At 46.1% G+C, this 22,396-nt stretch overlaps 2 protein-coding genes across 3 annotated transcripts; both read left to right on the forward strand.

Annotated features, from left to right (window-relative positions):
* Positions 1–173: 173 nt before the first annotated feature.
* On the forward strand, positions 174–16,782 carry LOC135262793 (PHD finger protein 12-like). Of its 2 annotated transcripts, none has more exons than XM_064350050.1 (15): positions 174–896; positions 1,536–1,717; positions 6,326–6,386; positions 6,851–7,301; positions 7,552–7,672; positions 9,640–9,772; positions 10,036–10,197; positions 10,427–10,582; positions 10,699–11,407; positions 11,647–11,751; positions 11,870–12,046; positions 12,370–12,468; positions 13,766–13,848; positions 14,295–14,433; positions 15,613–16,782. In XM_064350050.1, the coding sequence occupies exons 1-15, from the start codon at positions 831–833 to the stop codon at positions 15,969–15,971; spliced, it is 3,003 nt and encodes a 1,000-aa protein (XP_064206120.1). In that variant the 5' UTR covers positions 174–830; the 3' UTR covers positions 15,972–16,782. The 2 variants fall into 2 exon arrangements, with proteins under 2 accessions (XP_064206120.1, XP_064206119.1); XM_064350049.1 differs by having other exon boundaries at positions 175–896; positions 6,326–6,398.
* Positions 16,783–17,828: 1,046 nt separating this feature from the next.
* On the forward strand, positions 17,829–22,081 carry LOC135262796 (dehydrogenase/reductase SDR family member 13-like). Its single transcript, XM_064350055.1, has 5 exons — positions 17,829–18,092; positions 19,036–19,154; positions 19,259–19,382; positions 19,798–20,124; positions 20,994–22,081. Exons 1-5 carry the CDS (start codon positions 17,966–17,968, stop codon positions 21,251–21,253), a joined length of 957 nt encoding a protein of 318 aa, XP_064206125.1. The 5' UTR covers positions 17,829–17,965; the 3' UTR covers positions 21,254–22,081.
* Positions 22,082–22,396: the final 315 nt, after the last annotated feature.

Genomic DNA, 22,396 nt, shown 5'->3' on the forward strand with positions numbered 1-22,396 from the left:
TTTTTCAAAATCCCAAATATTTCCCTTTATAATTATAAAACCAAACGTAACAATGTAGTTTGACAGACATCGCATATTTTATTCCAGAAATTCAAAACAAGGATTGCCAAACTTAACCTTTACCAATATGGTTGCGTGTGGCTTCATACGCCATTACAAGAGAGCGCATGCTCAGAGGTCTTTTCACTCAAGTTTGCGCCAACTCCGTGGAGAGGATGTAGCTAGCTAGCAGTGTCGGGATTGATGCATAGGATTTATTCATAACAATAATAACTGTCCCTCGGTATCGGCACTGTCGGTGAGCAACATCATCAGAAGGACACTCATTTGCAAGCGAGTGTTTTATACTTTACTTGTGTTATTTAATTATTTTATTAGATTTATTATGGAACAGAACGGTTTTGCCTCTCTGAACAGCATCTTTGCTAGCAGCTATAACCACAGGAGTAGGAACAAGCACCGAGTAGGTTAGGCCTCGCAAAGGCCCTACTCTGTTTTTCTTTGGTTTCCTACAAACCGTTTTTCTGTGTCTGGCTGTAAGACGATTTGTTTTTTGTCATTTTGATATGGAATCTTTGGATAACCTGGAACTATAACCATTCATCCACGGGAATATAAAGGTAGCAACAGGACTTGCTGTATCAATATTGGCATTGAATCGACTTGGAAGTACTCTGCTCTTGCATTGAAGCTAAACAATCAATTATAATATATTGCACAACTCAACTGGACTATTTTGTTTTAGAAGAAAATATCCTGTTTTTGATATTATACCCTACCCAACCGATACAAGGATTCGATTTAAAGCTGAGCAACTCATTGCTGTATGAATGTGGGACAAAATGGAGACCCCAGCAATAGTGTACGATCTGGATACCTCTGGGGGTCTAATGGAGGTGAGGTTTATTTGTGTAACAGCCCTTTCTAACATTCCACACACTGTAAAGCGTGGGTTTTAGTTGTTGAGACCGTTGCCTAATACAAAACCAAGACGTCTCGTTATCTAGCTAGCATTTGCTTGAAAAGTTCTCGACAAATAGCCGCTCATAAGTATGGACTTGACTAGCTAGAAAGCTAGTGGCAATGTGTAAACTGACAAAGTGACATTCTAAGTAGTGTGTTTCGACTGTCTAAAAAGTTAGAAACCTTGGTCTGAAACCTTGGTTATCGTTATTTAACATTTTGTAATTGACAGCTAACTGTATGTATCCACTCAAAGAGTCAGGAGATAGTTAATTTCTAGGGACTGAAGCTGAGGCCGTATCATGCCTGACATTTGAGCCACGTCAATTTGTAGCTAACTTTAATGCCATGTCAAGATGGCTAGCTAGCCAGTTTGTCGCTTGACGCCTAGTTCTCCCTATGTAAGTTAGGCATGCGGAAAGCTAGTGTTGGCGAGGTAAACAAAAGCGTTAGCCTAACTGTTATCTGATAAAAACCAGCCTGATTGTTGGCTAACATCAGCTTAACTTTGGTAGTCGTCATAGTCTCTTCATATTTTTCTAACTTGTTTCATTTCTGTTTTTACGTTGCAGCAAATTCAAACACTTCTTGCTCCCCCAAAGTCCGAAGAGGGTGACAAAAGAAGTCGAAAACCGGAGAAAGATGCTCGGAGAAGTGGGAGAGCCACAAACCATGATACCTGTGACAGTTGCCGAGAGGGAGGGGACCTTCTTTGCTGTGATCATTGTCCTGCTGCTTTCCATTTGCAATGCTGGTATGCTAGATAACTTACTGATTTGGCTACATTGGTAACTACCTTAACGTTAGCTCACATATAGTGACATTTTGTGATTCTCTTCAAGTTAGCAAGCCAGGCTGGTTAGCTAATGTTTGGCTGTAACCGTTTTTTACTAAGCGTGTACAAATGTGAATATGCGTCTATATATTCATGATAAGTAAGAAATGATCCTTTCCATGTTAAAATGTTTTGTGTAGTCTATACATTTGTGGTGTTGTGCAATTAGCTATGCGGGCAAATAAGCCAGAGATAGTAGTTGCTTATTCTTGCTAACGTTAGACAATTTATTAGCGAGGTACCGCTGGCTGTAATGTTAGCTAGTGTAGCTAACGTCACACCCTCCGAAGAGGTCGTCTGCAAAGTATAGCTAGTTATGTTGCCTATCGGCCTGTGCACAGGTCTTCACTTTTTAAATATACCTTGCATAGCCATACTTGGCGTATTGTTAGCATCCTAGCAGTCTGTAGCTAGTTAGCCATGTTAGCTTACTCGCTAACCGAAGGTACATTGACCTGTTATTGCTTGCTGGAAGGCTGTAGCGATGGGTTCAAAATTTGCAGTTGTGTGTTACTGACTGTTTATAATCTCGTTGCTCATGTAAACTTATATTATTTATAGCTTGTTAGCCTAACGGCAACACAGTGCCTTAGTCCGTATTAATCACACGTTAGCCGGCTAGCTAAACAGCCAGCTAGTATTTGAGGAGGCTGTCTCTGATCCTCTCGTGTGAGACTGAGCCGTGTGAGGGTTTTCTATGGAGTCTGCGCTGCAGTACGCCTGTACCAGTGTTTACAATATGGCGACCTCCCGTTTAATTTCCTTTTTTATTCCAGCGCCATTTTGCTGACATTTTTCACAGATAATAACTATGAAGTAACAATAACTGTGAAATTAACTGGACCATGCAGAAAATAAAAGTCAAACCCCTTTGTTCATATACCCATGCATATAACGTTAGGTAAACAAGATTTTGTATTATGTCTAATGTAATGGCAATTTCCCCCCACCGCAAAACAGTCGTATCTATCGTCGCTTATAGGTTTACAAGTAGCTTGCTAGACTAATGTAGATTTTCAAATTAGCCGCTGCTGGATATTACGTTACCCTGCTGTCTTTACTGATTATTTCTAAGGAACGCAATTTAAATCGCAGTTGGCGAGATTGCTTGTTGGGTAGCTTGCTATTGTTTCCTTGAGCTAACGTTAGCCAATCTGCTATTTTTGCAGTTTTTCAAATCTTAATATATTATGGTGCTGGGTATTTATTATGCTCTAGACTAAGAAGCTCTCAACGTTTATTACCTGTGTTGTAGGCTACTCTGATTGAATTAGGTGTATGGTCCTATACAAACAACTTAATACATTCGAATGTGTAGATTGGGCTAGTCTAATTTTACCAGAGCAGATTCCGTTTCTATACAGCGTGGCGCAGTATTTAAGCTATTGCACGTTTTATAGGAGCAAAGTGACAATGTGAAAGTTGCCCATTCAATGTATCTGCCCCATAGACTGTGAGAGGTTTTAATAGCTTGCAGCATGCATGAAGGGCAGGAAGTGTTACAATCATCATTGGCCATTAGGGGGCGGCCGTACTATTTTAATATTTGCAGGACAAATACTGAGTGCCATTCGCCGTTTCTCTCTGTATTGTTATTGATGCGCTTTTCTGCCAAGTTTGTGGATGAAAGTGAGCTAACTACTATCTTCGATGATATGAAGTAATTTAGTATTCATTTGTGGTATATATTTCGGGCGTATTGGTCTTCGTCCTCCTGTCTTAGAACACTTGAATTTACTTAAAGGGGTAGTTCACTTAGGAGAGTTTAGATTTTTTTTCCCATTTTGATTGATCAATTGATAACTTTCTTAATCCTCACGAGGGAAACTCATTTTGGCCTTTTAACATTCCCAAACACCCAATACATTAATGTAACCGCATACACAATAAAAGCAATCATTACGTGATACTCAGCAGAAGATTTGATGCATAGTATTAGTGTATAACATTAGTGTCCATCATGTCCATATATAAAAGGCAAAATACCTCCCAACAGGCAGCAGCATATAATCATAAAAAAGCCACGATTCAAATTAGGATCAATGTAACATAGTCTACCTAACCGATTTACGACGGTTTGCAAAAATAAAATTGTCAGCTGCTGTAACAGAAGACCTCCTTTGTCTATCAGTGAAACAGTTAGGCATCACCATACGCTTCTGAATGAACTTCTAAGACCACTAAAACACCATGTGAAGGATGGCCTTCATAATGCAGAATATTCTGAAGCTAAGCCTTAGCTCTCTTTTGTAGAGTAAACTCTTGTGAATCTTCAGGGGTCAGGCCAAAAATCAGAACATGCCTTTCTGTTCACCTTGTTGATCCTATATTTATCATCCACTGTAATTCATCTCCCCCAGCAAAGCACTGCGTAAAAGACAGCTTGATAAAAATATGCTGATGGGAAATTAAACGAGCAAGAGTTTCATCCTCGCCTCAAACGATCTAAGCTTCCTAAGGAAAAATAATGTGGACTGGGCTTTCTTGAGTAAGGCATTGGTGTTCCCCTTCCAGTTCAGTTTACTATCCAAATGGACAGCGAGATGTTCGTAAGACTGGTCAATCCCCGCTTGTTGACCTTTAATTATCACAGGGGTGACCTCATTCTTCTTTTTCCTTAAATCAATAACTAATTCCTTGGTCTCACCGATATTCAAGTTTAAACCGTTGGTATCACCAACTAACAAAGGATTCAACGTCCCTTTTATAGGCCAAGTTCCACCATGATTAAGTATGAGAACTACGGCCGAAATCAGGACATTTCTCCAGGTGACAGGACACCTGACTGTGCCTACAGTCAGCCGTATAGTCTGAACAAAAAGGGATAACACTTCCTTGTGGTGTCCCTTTCTTGGTTAAAATGGTGTCTTGTTTTAAAGACTGTCAAACTGAGGTCTAGAAAGGTGATAATCCATGACCCAAGCAATGGTAGTGCTATTCAATTTAAAATTGATGATTGTGTGGTAAATATGTGGTTATATAATATTAACAGCACTAGAAAAATGAAAAGGAATAATCCAAAAAGAACTAGCTAACAGAACTGCAGTGAATGTGTTTGATTGGACCGGATGGTTTTTTTGTGCGTTGAAGGAGCTTTTGGATGCCGAAAGAAGTTTCACAATCGAGTCGGCTTTACAGCTGTAGTGTAGGGGTATCGGAGTTTGCAGTGTAAAGTAAGAAACCGCACATAAAGTAACTCTTTAGCTTTGTTTTGATGTAGTGCTATCAAGGTATCGGCTATATGAGTATTTTGTACCACAGAGATGTGGAAAAAGTTAATACCTTCAATCGCGTGCTCTGAATGTTTATGAATCTGTGAAATGTCTAACACAGTGCTGTTTAAAAATGTTCTCATCTTAACTCCTTCGGTGTATTCTGGAGCTCTGCTGTGGCCCCGCCATTGTCATTCCATGCTTTGTCCAGCAGATGTCAGTAAATGGCTGTCGACTATTCTCGTCAGGGTGGCTGAGTTTGCTTAGAATGGCAAAGGGTGGGTCAGTGTAAATAATCATTAACTTTGGCCTGCAAATATAACTTACAACTGGAGAACTGGAAAGGAGTACATTCACTGCAGCAGCTGGAGTGATTTGTATCCCCATCAGCGGTTGGCACAACCCAATATATGAATTCGGTTTCTTCCTGGTAGTCTTTGCCGTTTCTGATGCTCTGTGTGTTTTCAGGAAAGCTTGTGTGAATTCCTGTGCAGTTGGAAAACCAGTTTCTCAGCAGACTGGGTTAATTTCTTTGTTAAAGCTTTGCCGACTTTGCCCAGAGTGGATTTGTGATATAGGCTATGTTGTTTCATTGGCTTCGGGGGCTACAAAGCTTTGAAAATTTTCCTTATGCGCCTTTATGTTGAAAATTGTGCGCACAGAAATGCACGTATCCTGCATTGTGTGTAAGGTGGGACTTTTTTAAATTAACTTTTTGGTAGGTTTTTGCAATTGACTTCTGTCATCTTTGAAAATTGTAATCCCAGTAGACCACTATGTGAATTTGGAGCTTTTTGAGGTTCAGAGCACCTTTCCTTTTTTCTGTGTATTCCTTTTAGTTATTGTGCCCTGAACATGAACATGCACGTACACATGCAGAGCAAATGTCGGCCTTGAAATTTTACTCCTTGTTTGATAGGATTGTTTTGGCCACAGGTGCAGAGAAATGCTGGCATAGTATTTTTGCAAAAAAACTAAAAACACATTTTAAATTGGAAAAAAACGTCAGTCTGTAAAATAGCGTGTGTGATGTAAACCCTACAGCCCCTCTAAGGGGCTACAAGAATAGCCAGTTTTAAGGTGCTGCTGTAAGCCGTTTTCACAGTGTTTGTTGTACTGTACTCGGGCATGAGACGTTGTTGGGCAAAAGTTTTAAATGGACGAACCAATCAATTCGTTCTAAACTTGGGATTGGGGAAAAGTGTGGCCCGGTCAGTAAAATGTGTATTGAAGCTGCTGGCTCTCTGTGTCTTGACAACATCATCATCATCATCACTAATTTGAGCGGCTGTTTGTGTTTGTGTGTGTCCTGTAGCGATCCGCCGCTGAGTGAGGAGATGCTGCCCCCTGGAGAGTGGATGTGTCATCGCTGCATGGTGCGTAGGAAGGTGAGCGCTCCGTTTTAGGGGTTTCTTCAGTTATTCATTCAGTAATAACACCTAAATATAGTGATATTGTTACAGGCTGTAATATGATGCACTGCCCTTTTCAGTGTAACTGGAACGAGAATGTTCTTACTAATCTCAGCTCACTGTTTTGATACTTGCTAAACTTGCGTAGCTCTATGTACATGTGTGCGTGTGCGCATGTGTGTGTGAGTGTGTGTGTGTGTGCGCATGTGTGTGTGTGCATGTGTGTGTGTGTGTGTGTGTGTGAGTGCGTGTGCGTGCGCGAGTGTGTGTGTGTGTGTGTGTGTGTGTGTGTGTGTGTGTGTGTGCGTGTGTGTGCGTGCATGTGTGTGTGTCTGTGCATGTGTGTGTGGTTTATTTTTCTCACATGTAACACATGTCTTCATGCTCATAGCGGTCAGTGAGTGAGTCAGGCCTGTGTGTTTCTGCAGAAGCGGGAGCAGAAGGAGCAGATTGAGCAGATTAACGGCTTGCTGGAGCGGCAGCTGTCCAAGCAGCAGCAGCAGCAGCAGCAGCAGCAGTCGTCGTCCCCGGCGGCCGAGCTGGAGCTGGGCTCGGAGGGGGCGGGGGCGGACGGCGGGCCGGGGGCGGCGGGGCTGCGCGTCGCCGTGGCGCAGGTGCGCCTCCTGGAGCGCCGCGCCGGGAGCAGCCGGCCCGGCACGCCCACCTCCAACACCTCCACGGACACGCCCACGCCCTCGGAGCAGAACGACGTGGACGAGGACCTGCTGGACGTGGAGGACGAGGCGCCCGGCTCGGAGCCCGAGGGCCCCTCCCAGCACCTCAGGAGGCCCTTCGAGCTGCTGATCGCCGCGGCCATGGAGAGGAACCCCACGCAGTTCCAGCTCCCCAGCGACCTCACCTGCACCACTGCACTTCCAGGTCAGACGGCGCCCGCCCTGCTGGCACTGCCCTGCTCGCGCTGCCACTCCCCGACCGTCCTCTCTCACCCTCCAGCTTCCCTCCCTCCTCGGTTCTTTCACTGTGTTCCATTCTTCCCTTTCTCCCTTCATTCCCTCTAATCCCACCCCTTCCCTGACGGTAGGATACGGTGATTGGTTTAGCCTTTAGCCTGGGTGCGTTTGTCTGTTCGTCTTGTCCGGCCCTGACGGTCAGTTGCCTCTGTGCTCAGGAACCAGTAAAAGGAGGAGGAAAGAGGAGATGACGGGGAAGAATGTGAAGAGGCCACAGCACGAGCTGGACCACAACGGGCTGGTCCCGCTGCCAGTGAAGGTGTGCTTCTCCTGCAACAGGTACGAGCCCCCCCACCCCCCACCCCTCCCTCAGACACTCACTGCTGTGTACACTTACTGACCCCCCTGGCAAAAGTCAGGCATGACTGATAGTCACTGCCAAGTGAATCTCCTCTTCTGTGTCACCATTGGCACTGTGTATTTAGGGAAAATTAAACCTTATTACTAAATATACAGTGCCTGCACAGAAATGAAACAATATTTTTTCTCTAATTTCATTTTCTAGTCCTCTATCAAATCTCAAATTTATTCATGGAAAGATTCAGACAAATCTGATTCAAGTGGGACTGGCAACCATGTGTGCGTGGGTGATGCCTGCAATTATGATTTACAACTGAACAGTAAAATTACACACTGTGACACATTGTGTACGTAGCAGAAAAGGAAGACATATTTAACATGGTACAGTCTTATTTTCTGTTATTTCTAGCATGTAGTTATTCTTGAAGCTTTGGTAATATAAAAACATTTTCTTCCTGTCAAGGGCAAAGCATTATCTAAATAGTTAGTAAAAATGAGTAAAATTGCTATCTGTGAGAGGCAATTGCTGTACTAGCTTCAGTTATCCTGAACATCGTCTAATTTTATGAAGACTTCTCACTTTCCATGGATTCTTAGGCCTGGTACATGCTCTATGAAAGAAAAGCAAAGCCAAAACAGATTTAGGACATATGCAAGCTCTTTGTTTACATACCATGCATGCATGGGTCTACCAGCTTCTTTTAGCCTTGTCTGTGGTTATATACTGGTAATCCACCAGGTGGCAGTCAAGGCTAATTTTGTTTTTCAAAGCGGTTTACGTCGGTTTTTTGAACAGCATTTACATTTAGCGCCTCTAACGGAATTGCACCGCGCCTTTGTGTCGCGTGAAAAAATGGGGACTTCACGTTTTGCTATGCAAGAGCGTGAGACGCACACCGCGCGTTGCTATGCAAAGAACAGGAATGTTTGGTTTGAATGCTGTTCCAAATAATTTCAGCCTGGTTGCTGGGGAATTGCGTTGTGAAAATCTGTAATTACAAGGAATATTGAGAACTTAAAAGAAACGTCATCTTCCAGGAGGCAGAGCTGAGATTAGACATAAGATGTACCGCTGGCACTTGATCTTTTCCCCAGATGATTGTGTTTGAATTTGTAAACCCATCTGTTCAGCAGACGTTGTCGTACGTCGAGGCAACTCTGGTTCTTTGGCATAATTCAGCTGTTTTCTTGTGCACTTGATCCCTTTTACTGGAGTGAAGAACGGTTAATGTTTCTGTAGCCTTACAGTGTAAGATCAGCTTAAGCTTTTGACACTGGCAAAACTTTCACTTCAAGCCAAGTGGTTGAACTGGAGATTTGCCAGTGTTTTTTATATTCAGTGCATAAAGGTGTGGGTTTTTAACTGGTCCTGTAGCTTAGCAGGCCTGCTGTGCACATGTACTGAATAGCGGGTTCTTCGCCCACACACCGCTAGGCCTTGAGTGGGATTCTCAGAATGCTGTATAGCAGGCCATGTCATGCTAATGCTATGTGGCGGCGCTCCCTCTGAAACGCTAATGTTGGTTGGCGTTCCACTGCGCTGAACTATGTTAAAAATGTGAAAGAATGCTGGACTGTGGTGTAACTTAAAACAGGGCACGTAAAGTAGTTTAATTCACCAGATGCTATGTTCATGTGCGATATCTGTTTTTCGCTGTGTCTGGCGGTAAGACGGGGACAGGGCTCTTGTGTGTGCTGTAGCTGAGACCACAGCTGCATCTCCTAGGAGGCTCTACACTGGGCTGCCTGCCGTCCTCTTCAGCAAATGCTTAGCATCTTGGAGCACAGACTACTTAACTACAGCCTGCGTGTTGAAATGATAAATATTTGCAGAACACTCAAACACATGCTAGTGTGTCCTGAAATGGCTTGGGTCTGATTAGATTGCTCAAGGGGGGGTTATTGAAATGGTGTCCTCTTGGTTTGTCTCCACCCCCTACCCCCAGGAGCTGCAGGCTGGCTCCGCTGATTCAGTGCGACTATTGCCCCCTCCTGTTCCACATGGACTGTCTCAACCCCCCCCTCGCCGCCATGCCAACGGGCAAATGGATGTGCCCCAATCACAGCGAGCACCTTGCGGTGAGTCCTGGGTGGCGGTCTCTTCTGTAAGGAGAAAAAAAAAAAAATCTTTTGGTTATTTCAAAAACTGGACCATAATTCAGACAACTCTGACTACAAAGACAAAGAGTTTTATTCAGAATGTTTGCTTGTGTGTGTGTTTTTCCTTCTCCCCTGAATGAAATGAATGGCATCTTAATTTGGGCCTTAAAAGCGGTAGGATGCCGCTGTGTGACCGGCCTGTCCTGACCGGCCTGTCGTGACCGTGGTCCTTGTGTTCTCAGCTGAACCAGAGATACCTGACCCTGAGCAACCGCTGCCAGCTCTTCGACCGCTTCCAGGACCGCATGTCCCAGCATGCCGTGAAGGTGGATTTCCTACAACGGGTGCACCGGCAGAACCCCCCCAACCGCCGGGGCGCCCCCGCACACAGGAAAGCGCTCAAGGTGAGAGCGCGCGGGTGTGGGAGAGTGGGCAGGCGCTGTTGTCTCGCGCAGAATAAACGACACGGGGAAAAGTTTCTCAGAGAACAGGAAAGCCGCTACGCTAATTGTTCGCTCCTTCGGGTTGTTTAAATCGATGTGAGCTGTTGTAGAGGCACGTTTTCATTTAATTTCGGAAGCTCAGTTCAAATCCGTCTTTTTCAGAGCTGCTCATGTGCTCTTGGTCTGGCAGGTTCCCGACGCCATCAAGTCCCAGTACCAGTGCCCCCCGCCCACCGCGGCCCCCGCCGGAATCCGCGACGGGGAGCTCATCTGCAGCGGCGTCCCGGACCCCCTGCAGCAGCGCCTGCCCCCCCAGCACTTAACCAGCGAGGCCGAGCAGCAGGAGGTGAGAGCCAGGGGGGCCTGTGGGTTGGGTGTGGGGGTGCAGCGTGTGTAACTCCGCCGCTGGGACCGAGGGCTTTCTTCATGGTCGTTCTCACCCCGCTCTTCCTCCTCTGGCAGTGGCTTCGTGACGTCATCGCGCTCCAGTGCAGCATCGTGAGGCATCTGTCTGCCAAGCAGACGCCGCCGTCGCCGTACCGGGGCTCGGAGCAGGCGGAGAAGGCCGGCGCCCGGCCGTGCGCGGCGGCGGAGAACAGCGCGCTGTGCTCCTCCGACAGGACCGCGCTGCCGGAGCCCTTCCCCTCCCCCTGCGGCGCGCCCGCCGGCCCCCAGGGGGCGCCGGCGCACAAGTCTTCGGGCCCCCCGGAGGAGCGGAGGGGCTGCGGCTCGTGCGCCGAGAGGCCGTGCCAGAACTGCGGCACCGCCAACGGCCTGCTGGAGCAGCCGGCCAAGCCGGGCCGGCCCTCGCTGCTGGGCGGGGCCCCGGAGCCCTGCGCGCGGGCGCAGGCCGAGCTCCAGCACAGGCTGAGCGGCCCCCCGGGGCCCCACGCGGCCCATCCCGCCCCGGGCCCCGGCCTGCCCAACCACACGGGCGGGGTCGCGGTAAAGACGGAGGCCGCCGCCGCCGCCGCCGCCCCCGGACCCTGCGCCCACTCGGACCCGGGCCTCGCCCCTCAGCCCCACAGGACCAGTGCGGCCGGGGGGCAGGCTGCCGCCCTGACCAGCCGCAGCGTGTCCTCGCCCACGGCGGGAACCCGCGCCCTCACCCCCCCCAGAGCGCCCCAGGACACGGGCGCTGCCAGGCTGGGCTGCCCGACCCCTCCCTCCGGTGAGTCCCCTCGGCCCCCCAGGCCACACTGCCCTTAGGCTGGAGCTTAACTGCGGTTTAGGGCCCCAGTGAGTCCTCCCAGGGGCTCTTCAGCAGAATGGAGTGGGGAAAAAATGACTAGCCTTTATCATTTTGTTTATATTTCCTTATTTCATAATATATATATACGTTTATATGTAGGGAGATGGGGAAGTGTGGTGTAGGGAGGCGGGCTCTAAAGGCCTGGCTTGTCTCCGCAGATGGGAAGGGCAGCCTCCGCGCCGTCTCCCCCTGCAGCGGCTCTGTGTCCTCCACCAGCGGAGAGCTGTCGCCCTGCCTGAAGGCCCTGATCGAGGGAGAGGGGGGTGAGTCCCAGAACGCACTGCTTTCGCGGCCGCCTTCGTTCTCGAAGGCGAACGGCGCCCTCCGCTGGTGCGTCTGCGTCGGTCCTGAAGCCTGTGCTCCTGCTCCCTGCCCTTGCAGAGATCGAGCTGAGCAAGCTGGACGAGAAGTTCATCAAACTGCTGGCGTGGCAGCGGATCCAGCAGCTCTTCCCTCCCAAAGCGCCCCCGCCTCCGCCCCCGCCGCCGCCGCCGAGCCACCGCGTGAGCCCGCCCCCCGCCACCCCCTCCCCCACGCCACAGGCGCCGCACACCCAAGGTACAGCCGCAAGGCCCATCCGCACTCCGTCTTTCTTTACTGCCCCCTCTCTCCCCCTTCCCTCTCTCTCAGCCTCTCCAGCTCCCTCTCCTCCTTTTCTACCCCTCTAATTCCCCTTCTCTCCCCCACTCTCTCTGTTCTCGCTTTCTCTTTTCTGTTCTCTCAACAGTTTTTCCTTCTTTCTTGCCACTTTTTTTCTTCTCCTTCCTTCTTTTCTGTCTCCATTCCATTCGTGACTCCCCCGTGCCCCCGCTGCTCTTGTGAACAGCAGCTGTGCTGTAACCCCCCCCCTCTGGCTGTAACTGCGTCCCGTCTCTCCGCAGCACAACGAGAGGAGGTGCAGGCCAGAGCTGTGTTCTACCCTCTGATGGGGAAAGGAGGCGCTGTGAACATGTGCTATAGGAGCCTCAACATAGGATCTGGTATGGATCTCCTCCTCCACTGGACGGGAGGGTCTCCCGCACTAAAATCACCAAGTGCACTTTTGAGCATTAAAGACACTGCCCAATCAGTCATGAACTAGGTCAGCAAATAAAATACTGGAATCCCCCCCCCCCCCTCCCCAGTTTCTACTTATTTTGCTGAACTGGCTTTTGAAATTGGGTTGCTGAATGAACACTGAATTTTAATAAGAGGAAGTAAATTCCCCTATCAAAGTCAATTCAATTGACAAAGCTGAACTACAGCAAGCAGAACTGGGCCTTGCGAATGTCTTTGGGCCATAAGAATGGTTGATGGCCATTGTTTTTTCTAAGGCTACAATGAGGCAATTTTCCATGTCCCAATTTAATTCATTTTTCCACAATTGAATACTTAAATCTTGTTGATTTAAAAAATGTTTTGATTTATTAAAAATAAGGGGGTGGGGGGTAATTTAGAAACAGTCGAGTTGGTCGCATTTATTTTGTTACAGTATGAACTCTTACAGTGATGCAGCCATGTTAGGATGGTGTTAGCTGGCTGTTTGGTGATGGTGACATTTGTGGAGAACGGTCGGGTGTATGGAATCCGGACATAAAAAAGATTCAGCCTTCTCCATCAGTGCCTCAGGCCAAGACAATGCTACAATTGCAGGTGCAGTGAAGGCATCTGTGAATATACGTAGTATAATTTAGTGTCCCTTCACACGCCTCTCTCTGAGTCCCTGTACAAGTGAAGGCTTACTGTCAGAAGCTGTTAAAGTTTAGTAGCCCGTGACCTACTTCCAAACTGCCTCGGTGCCCTCTGCTCTCCGTGAGCCTTCTCTAGAGGCTGCAGAGTGCAAACAAACCAGACGCTCTGGGGCAGCAAAGATTTCAAGCATTTTCTGACTGCCTGAAATCAGGCCCGATTATTTTGGAGCTTTTCGAGTACTCTGGTTGTTTTTTTTTGTTCATTTCATTTTCTCAGAAGTCTAAGTAGCATTAATAATTAAAGTCGATTTTTCGTTACTGCTGGAATTGGTTTGTGGGTATTTGCTTTCATTTTGGTCATTTACTTCATCACAGTTTAAAAATATCTGAAAAGTACCCATTACGATAATTAAAGGTCGTATTTTTGTCTGTGTCATGCATGGAGAATTGGTGTGTGGGGGAATTTACCCCTTATTGTGAAGAACTCACACTAAAAATATTGAAAATGACCATCCCTACTTTGCACAGGGCTTGGCCATTGTTGGTCAGATGCCGGTTGAATTGTTGTGGCTCTTAAATGTACCAACGTTCCTCTCTCCCTTTGCAGGTGCTGACATGGATGTGTGCCTTACAAACTACGGTCATTGTAACTACGTTTCGGGAAAGCATGCCTGTATCTTTTACGATGAGGTAGGAATTTTCGCATTTCATCGACACATTACATTGCATTACAGGCATTTAGCAGACGCTCTTATCCAGAGCGACTTACACAACTCTTACACAGCATTTTACATTGTATCCATTTATACAGCTGGATATGTGCTGAAGAAATTTCGGTTAAGTACCTTGCTTAAGGGTACAACGGCAGTGTCCTACCCGGGAATCGAACCTGCGACCTTTCGGTTACAAACCCAGTTCCTTACCCACTGTGCTACACTCCGTCCATTAACCATTAAAAAAGTACATGTACAGTATTTGTCATCAGAAGTGATTTGCACTGTCCGGTATTGCAGTGTTGTGTCCGCCCTTGAGAAGCGGCGTTCATTCTGATTGGTCAGAACGTCGGGCCTCGGGAGCTCAGAGCGGGCGTGGCGCGGCGTGGCGTGGCGTGACGCTGCGCGACTCTCTCTCCGCAGAACACGAAGCATTACGAGCTGCTCAACTACAGCGAGCACGGGACCACGGTGGACAGCGTGCTGTACTCCTGCGACTTCTCCGAGAAGGCCTCGCCCAGCCCCTACAGCAGCATGGTCTCCAAAGTGCAGAACATCATACGTGAGTGCACACCGGCGTCCAATCAGCGAGCTGCTGCCCTGACGACGCTCTGCGATAGGGCGTTTGATATGATGAGTGTGAGAATACTGGCTCCTACCTGTTGCCCTCTCTGTAAATGGTAAATGGACTGCATATTCAAAGAGCTTTACAACTGATGCCTCTCATTCACCCATTCACACACACACACACCAACGTGTAAGGCTGCCATGCAAGGTACCAATCAGCTCGTTGGGAGCAATTAGGGGGTTAGGTGTCCTGCTCAGGGGCACTTCGACATGCCCAGGGCGGGGGATCGAACCGGCAACCCTTCGACTGCCAGACACAACCTCTTACCTCCTGAGCTATGTGGCCTCTCTGTCTATCTGACTCTAAAGGTCTGGCGTGTTTGCTGGTTTCAGCAGGTTAATCTAGACTGGCCACTTGCCAGTGTGGTCTAACGTGGGTGAACCCCGCTCGTTCATTAGACCCTGGCGTATTGCAGGTAAAGATGCAAGCAGTCTTCCACTGTCAAGCTGAACAGCAGAAGACTGGACAAATTGTACAAATGTAATATTTAATTGACCAGAAACCCTCCTTGGTGTGTGTGAACCTCCGGCATACATTCAGATACATCTGTTAGGATTTTAGAGAAAATGCCCTTTGCTTTCAGAAGTACTGCATTTGTGTGTGTGTGTGTGCATGTGTCTGTGCGAGTGTGTGAGCGTGTGTGTGTGTCTGTCCGTGTGAGCGTGCGTGCGCGCGTGTGTGTGTGTGTGTGTGTCTGTGCATGTGAGTGTGAGCGTGCGTGTGTGTGTGTGTGTCTGTGCGTGTGAGCATGCGTGTGTGTGTCTGTGGTGTGAGCGTGAGCGTGCGTGTGTGTGTGTGTCTGTGCGTGTGAGCGTGCGCGTGTGTGTGTGTGTGTGTCTGTCTGTGTGTGTGAGCGTGCGTGTGTCTGCGAGTGCGTGTGAGCGTGCGTGTGTGTGTGTCTACGTGTGAGCGTGCGTGTGTGTGTGTGTGTATGTGTGTTTGTACGTGTGAGCGTGCGTGTGTGTGTGTCTGCGTGTGAGCGTGTGTGTGTGTGTGTCTGCGTGTGAGCGTGTGTGTATGCGCGTGTGCGGCGCTCTTAATGCGGGAGTGTTGCGGGGACGCGGGCAGTCGCGCTGCTGTGGGCGAGAGCTCTGACCGTACGCTCCTCTGCAGGGCGCTGCAAGAAACGGAAGCAGCAGGAGGCCAGGGCGCAGACGGGGGAGCCGCCAGCAGGGGGAGTGATGAGCAGCCAGTCTCAGGGGCATTCGCTGAGCCCCTGCGGCTGCAAGGCCAGCAGCTCCAGCCTGGTGGGGGGCAGCGGGGCGGGCTGGGAGGGCACGGCCCTGCTCCACCACGGCAGCTATATCAAGCTGGGCTGCCTGCAGTTTGTCTTCAGCATCACAGAGTTTGCCAGCAAGCAGCCCAAAGAGGAAACCCCCGTCCCCGCCCAGGAAGGGGCGGAGCTGTCCGAAAAGCAGCAGACTCTGAACGTCCCCCAAGTACCCGTGCTGCGCTCCAACTCTGTTCCCTAGCCCCCACACCTGCAGAAACGCCAAGGACCAGGGTGCTTGTCTAACCTGTACAAAACAAAGGGTTTAAATAATAATAATAATTTAATAATTCACACATTTGCATGAAATGAAGTATTTTTGGGGACTCAGATTTTGAGGGCGAGTTGCACATAGAATTTTCAATTTTTTTTAAATGCAAAACTTCAAACGGTTATCTAGATTTGCAAAAAAAGAAGGGATACTTTATCCTCAACGTTCTAATACAAACAAAAAAAAAAGTCTCCCAAGTTTCCATTGTACTTGTAAAGTAATCGGAACTTGTTCTATTTTGTGCCAGTAATAGTTTTTATATAAACCATGCTTTTTCATAAAATGAAACGTTTATGTATTTCTGGTCATTTTATTTATGTACTGTACATGAAATTGTAGTGTTGCCCTGTTTTTGTTGCTGCTTTTGCACTACAGGTAGCTGAAATTGTGTGTGTGTGTGTGTGTATATATACATGTATACACATGCTTTGTGTGTATGTTTATGTATATATGTACAGAATATGGATAAACGAACACACACAAGAATGAATCGGTAATTTTCTGCTTATAGAGAATTGTTTGATTCCATATACAACCACCATTGTTTGTTTTGTTTTTTTAATGTGCACAGTGCTTCATGGATTTCAGTCCTGATGTTCGGTAGCTTTTCAGAAAAGTGTCGTAAATGTTGTTCCAAGTCCTGTTTTTTCAATACTGTACCACTTGTAAATATCGACTACCTTTTAAAGTTTCATCTGAACATTTTTGTGTATTCTGTAAATATAAACCTACTTTGACTTTGGTTTCTGCCTGTCAGTTGTAACATGTAAATACATAAAGATTTTTTAAGAACAAGATAAAAAAAGCATGTTTCCCGCTACCCTTTCTTTCCCCGTGGGAGGGGCGTAAGACATCCCTGGATCATTTATTTGTACTGTTCCTCAGGTGAAAGCAGGCCTTTTGTGACCGCCGAAATTAATTATTGGAAAATCAAAAATTAAACTCACTGAGCGGCATTATCTGAAACTTGACCTATGTAGGAGGAGGAGCTGGTGTCATCCCAGATGCACAGGCAGGACTCCCTGAATTATTTTCTTCAGTATTTAATGTAATTTTGGTGTGTACAGTGGGTGAGGGGTAGGGGGGAGGTGGCAATACCCTCATTGAAGTAGTCTAGACCAATGACCCTCAACCTTTGTTCCAGGGCAGTACAGGTACTGTACCATTGCTTTCAAACTCACCTGAGCTGCTTGTACCAGGCCGGCGTAAGCCCCGTTTATGGTCTTTACCCCATAGCGTCAAATGTGCATTGCTCATTGGACGGACGCCCCGTATATTGTCTGCCCTGCTTAGATAACCGTTCCGTAGTGGTCCACAAGCACGTTCGAGTGCACATAGCGATTATGAGAAACGCCTGTATATTATGTAACTGAACATGTTATAGTTTGTTGTCCATTTTTGAGCCATAGGTTCCCCCGGCCATAGCCACTTATATTTAACGCTCGGCAAATTTCCAATGCTTCCACCAAACCCCCATAGGGATTTGTATTTCTGTGGAAAATAAGGTCTGTGGTTAACATAAACACAAGAGAGTTTCACGTTTTGTTCTACGAGAGAAATTACATCCCTTAATATCTCAACTGTCAATTTCGAAGCTTATGTGCTTTAAAAAACTAAATGTTTCACAAGTTCTTATATTAAAACGTGAAACTCCTAGGCTTGCGTTATCCACACAACTAATTTTCTGCAGAACACGGAATCCCTAAGATAAAAAAGCAATGGAAATCTGCCAAGGGAACCCATGGCGGAAGAAACTGCTCGCTTTGCAACTCTTAATCGAATAGTTCATGGGTGGAGTTAAGGAAGGCAACAAAACCAACACGTCATAGTTTTCCTAACGTCCAAGGGTGAATAATAATGTTAGTACAAATCCTGAATAAGGTATAAAAAACTTAAAGGTACTCATCTCCAAAGCTGTAGTTACCATGTATACCACTCTGCTTATTACAGGGATAGTTGCAGGGATTTATATAATCGTGTACAATGTTTTCATTAAAAGACAGAGGTGTAAAAGCTCTACAACATTGCACGGGAAGACTGCGATCGTAACAGGTGAGTTTTTTTTTTATTACCAGCTTTAAGTTTGTCTGTGGAATATAATGATTTGCAGTAGTTATTCATAAACAACTCAATGGTAAATTAGCAGTGTAGTTGGACATATTTTCACTATAGCTTTCAAAGGCATATATTTGGGGTCGCGCATGACATGCCGAATTTTTTTGCTGCATCTCAAAATGTTTTCTTAATTTCTGTTTATCTTATAAAAGTTCAATATCAAAGCGTTATAGCTTAAAGATTATATTTGCATCGATTTTGATAATTCACTTTAAAATTTGCACGGGTAAATTCAAAAATAGACTAGCATAGTCTATTTTGATCGAATTTGATCGATAATTGCATTTTAGATATCAACAAATGCATTTTGAAATGCATTTTGACAATTACAAGGTGACCAGTCAGAATATCTACGATTATAACTGCAGATATTCAAGGTATCTGCTATTATAATTAGACTAATAACGATAATTGAAGATATCTGCAAATGTCAATGTCAAAATACCGTTTAAGACTTCTATAATGGTGTCTCAGATATCGTCATTCGATTCAATTGGAGGGATCTGTTGTTCCTTTTTAGTTAAAATGATATTTTCGGATATCTGAGTTAGAATTCCTAGACAAGTCTGTTCTTTTTCACGAGACTGATATAGGCTTCGGAATGGATATCGTCTTATATGCTTCGGTTTTTTTTTGGCATTATGCAGTATGTTTTTTCTTTCACAGCACATTTCCACTGTTTACTTTGGCTTTTTGTAAGTGTTCACATCATTCCTTGATTTGGGGCACATTTCCCTTTATGTTTGTGCCTTTGCTTATGAAGCACAGTCCTCCTTGTGGGCCACCATACTTCTCACCCTCAGGTCATTGACTGTACAAAGCCTGGAGAAAGCCTCAGCCATGCTGACCCTTGAATGAACAGTATGGTTGTATCTCTCAGGGGCCAACACAGGCATTGGAAAGGCCACAGCCCTGGAATTGGCCAAAAGAGGGGCGAGGGTCATCCTGGCCTGTCGAAGTCAGGAAAGAGCAGAGGCTGCCGTCCGTGACATTAAGAGGGTGAGAAGTCAATTGCTTGTTATAAATTTTCGGCCTTTTTTTTAGTTACTGACCCCAGGTAGATTTGCCATTCCCATTCTCTGAGCGCTGCCCCTGTGCTTCAGGAAAGCGGGAATGCAGAAGTGGTGTACATGCAGCTGGACCTGGCGAGCCTGCAGTCGGTGCGCTCCTTCGCTGAGACCTTCCTAAAGACAGAACCAAGACTGGACCTTCTCATCAACAATGCAGGTAACACCATTTCAGGTTTTGTACAACAGGTACACTTAATTACTTATTTGCCTTTATTTACGAATCACAATCATTTACATCTTTTCCATTTTATGCATGTAGTGCTCAGCAGCTTACATGTTATTAGCCTAAAAGTAACTTTGACCACTCGTTAAGGTTTGTAGACATAATCACAATCATTTTTTACCATCTTTTCCATATTTATGCATTACATATTCATGCAGCTAGATATTTATTGAGGCACTTTTAGTTAAGGATCTTTGTCAGAGGTAATATAATACCTTGCTGAAGACTGCAAATGTAGTGACCTGTTGTGGGCTTTGGCATTGTGGTTACAGGTTAAATCACTGTGCTACACTGCTACCTGAATGTTCTGTGTTAGAACTGATGGGCGTTTGATGCATCCCTGGTACAGGACTCTTCGTGGAAGGAAAGACAGAGGATGGCTTTGGCATGATCTTTGGTGTCAATCACCTCGGTCACTTCCTGTTAACTCTTCTGCTGCTGGAGCGTCTGAAGGAGTGTGGCTCAAGCCGAGTGATAAATGTGTCCTCCAAAGCTTACAATTTTGGAGCCATTGATTTCAACTACCTGAGCACTCACAAAGAGCTTGGTTTGGGGGGCAGCGGCTATCGGCTTTTTAAATTGTACGGCCACAGCAAGCTGTGTAATGTGCTCTTTACTCATGAGCTGGCGAAGAGACTGCAAGGAACCAGTGTCACCTGCTACAGTCTGCATCCAGGTCAGTACGCACCGACACCAAGGTCAAACACGATCGGAAGCTGGAGGCCTTTTGTTTAAAACAGCAGAGGCGCTATATGCGTTTCAAAGACTCTATTCGCACTGCACATAACTACAATTCTGAGTGCCCCTTTCTTTTAAGGTACAATTGATAGTCTGAAATGTTAGTAAGACAGACAAGAAACGACTGTCTGCAGTCACATTTGTGTATCTGGCAAACATAAAACAGCACCTAGTGCAGTCTGTTTCAGCAGTCATTGAGCCAACAGTGATGAGTGAATTAAGTCTGAGGGGTCTGCTGCTCATAAATATTGGGGTGGCTGGTATGCTATCCTCCATGTTACAGGTTGGGGAGCATACCGCATTATGCCTACTTACAAGATATTCAGCTCCAGCTTTTCTTCTGTCCTCTCTATTTCTCTGCATCCTCACACGTGAAAAATATTCATGACAAAACCAGAAAATCAGAACATGTAGCTTCAACTCTGTTCACGTAACTGGTTCTGGCAGAATGCTGTACATAAGTATTGACCTACTGAACCTGGTTAGCATGTTTGCATATATCCTTTGTACGTGTTATAAGCGCTAAATAAAGTAATGTAAATGTAAAGTAACTTGCACAGCCAGTGAAGTATGCAAAGCTGGAATTGGTCAGATTGAACATATTGGCATTGTGTTTTTGTTCTCTCTTCAGTTTTTATCTTTGTCTTTAAAAGATGCGTTTCACACCGCCAGGACAGTTATCTTGTGTCTCATCGCTTTCATTTCCTTAGGGCCAAGCAAGTGCATTTTTAAGAGTACTGTTTTGAGCCTTAGATGATTTCTAACATATGCTTTGTAGAGCCTCACCACAGATTTTCTGTTCCACAGGACCAGTCAAAACGGAAATAGCTCGTCACACCAGTATATGGTGGAAGACCTTCCTCATTCCTACAAGCTGGCTGTTCTTTGTGGACCCAGATTCTGGTGCCCAGACCACCCTGCACTGTGCCCTCCAGGAGGGCATTGAGCCGCTGAGTGGCCGTTACTTCTCCGACTGTGTCGAGGAGGAAGTTCTCCCCAAGGCCAAAGACGACGCGGTGGCCAGAAAGCTGTGGGAAGTGAGCGAGAGACTGAGCGGGCTGTCCTGAGAGAACATCAGCACCTGGCCTCCCGCAGTCCTGATGGCTACAGATAGGAAACGTTGTTTTGTACACGAGCGCTTCGCGGGATTTTGGCAATATCATTTTATACAAAGACCCTAGGCCAGGGGTCTGCAACCCTGGTCCCAGAGAGTTGCAGGGTCTTCTGATTTTTTAAATTTTTTACTGCTACTCAGCACTTAATTAATCAATCATGGGAGCTGATTACACTGTTAGCTTTTCTGGTTTGCATGTTCTCCCCGTGTCCGCGTGGGTTTTCTCCGGGTACTCCGGTTTCCTCCCACAGTCCAAATACATGCAGGTTAGGTTAACTGGGGAGTCTAAATGTCCCCTAGGTGTACTCCTGCCGTTGCCCTTGACCAAGGCACTGGCCTCGGAACTCGAGTTGGTCCCCGGGCGCCGCACTGTGGCTGCCCACTGCTCCTAAGTAACTAGGATGACAAGATTAATGTCAGTTATAATAATGCAAGCATTTCACTCAATGAATGAATGAATGAGAAATTTAATTATTTTACATGTTTCAGTGATTTTTAACTATTCAACATATAAACATTGTACTTCCAAACAATGTCCAATTTGAAAAATCAGTTAACTTGCAAATCAATTTTGTATGATATGATTTCATATTAACATATATAATATTATTTATATATTAAATATATTAAATATATGAAATGACTGATCGAATATCCCCTGGATTTTGTCATTCACATGTGTTTGGATTTCAAATGATTCAGCGATTACCTTAAAGGATTGATGTGATTATCATTTGTACAGAAATTAATGATTGGTAAATTAAAAATCGAATTGCACTGAGTGGCATTACCTGAAACCTGACCTATGTAGGAGTACCGGTGTCATCCAAGATGCACATGCAGGACCCCCTGAATTATTCTCTTCAGCATTTAATGTCATTTTGGTGTGTAGTGGTTTAGAAACTTAACACAAAATAATGGGAGGGGGTAAATGGCAATATCCTCAAGGAAGTCATGTAGACCAATGACCCTCAACCTTCGTTCCAGAGCACTACAGGGTCAACTGCTTTCTAAAAAGGAAAAAGCCTAATCCGCGCTACTCTTTGTATGTATGCTGATAGTTTTAAGATCTCTTTGTCGGCAACAGAATGCTTCC

The sequence above is a fragment of the Anguilla rostrata genome, chromosome 9 (genome assembly GCF_018555375.3).
Source record: "Anguilla rostrata isolate EN2019 chromosome 9, ASM1855537v3, whole genome shotgun sequence".
Taxonomy (NCBI): domain Eukaryota; kingdom Metazoa; phylum Chordata; class Actinopteri; order Anguilliformes; family Anguillidae; genus Anguilla; species Anguilla rostrata.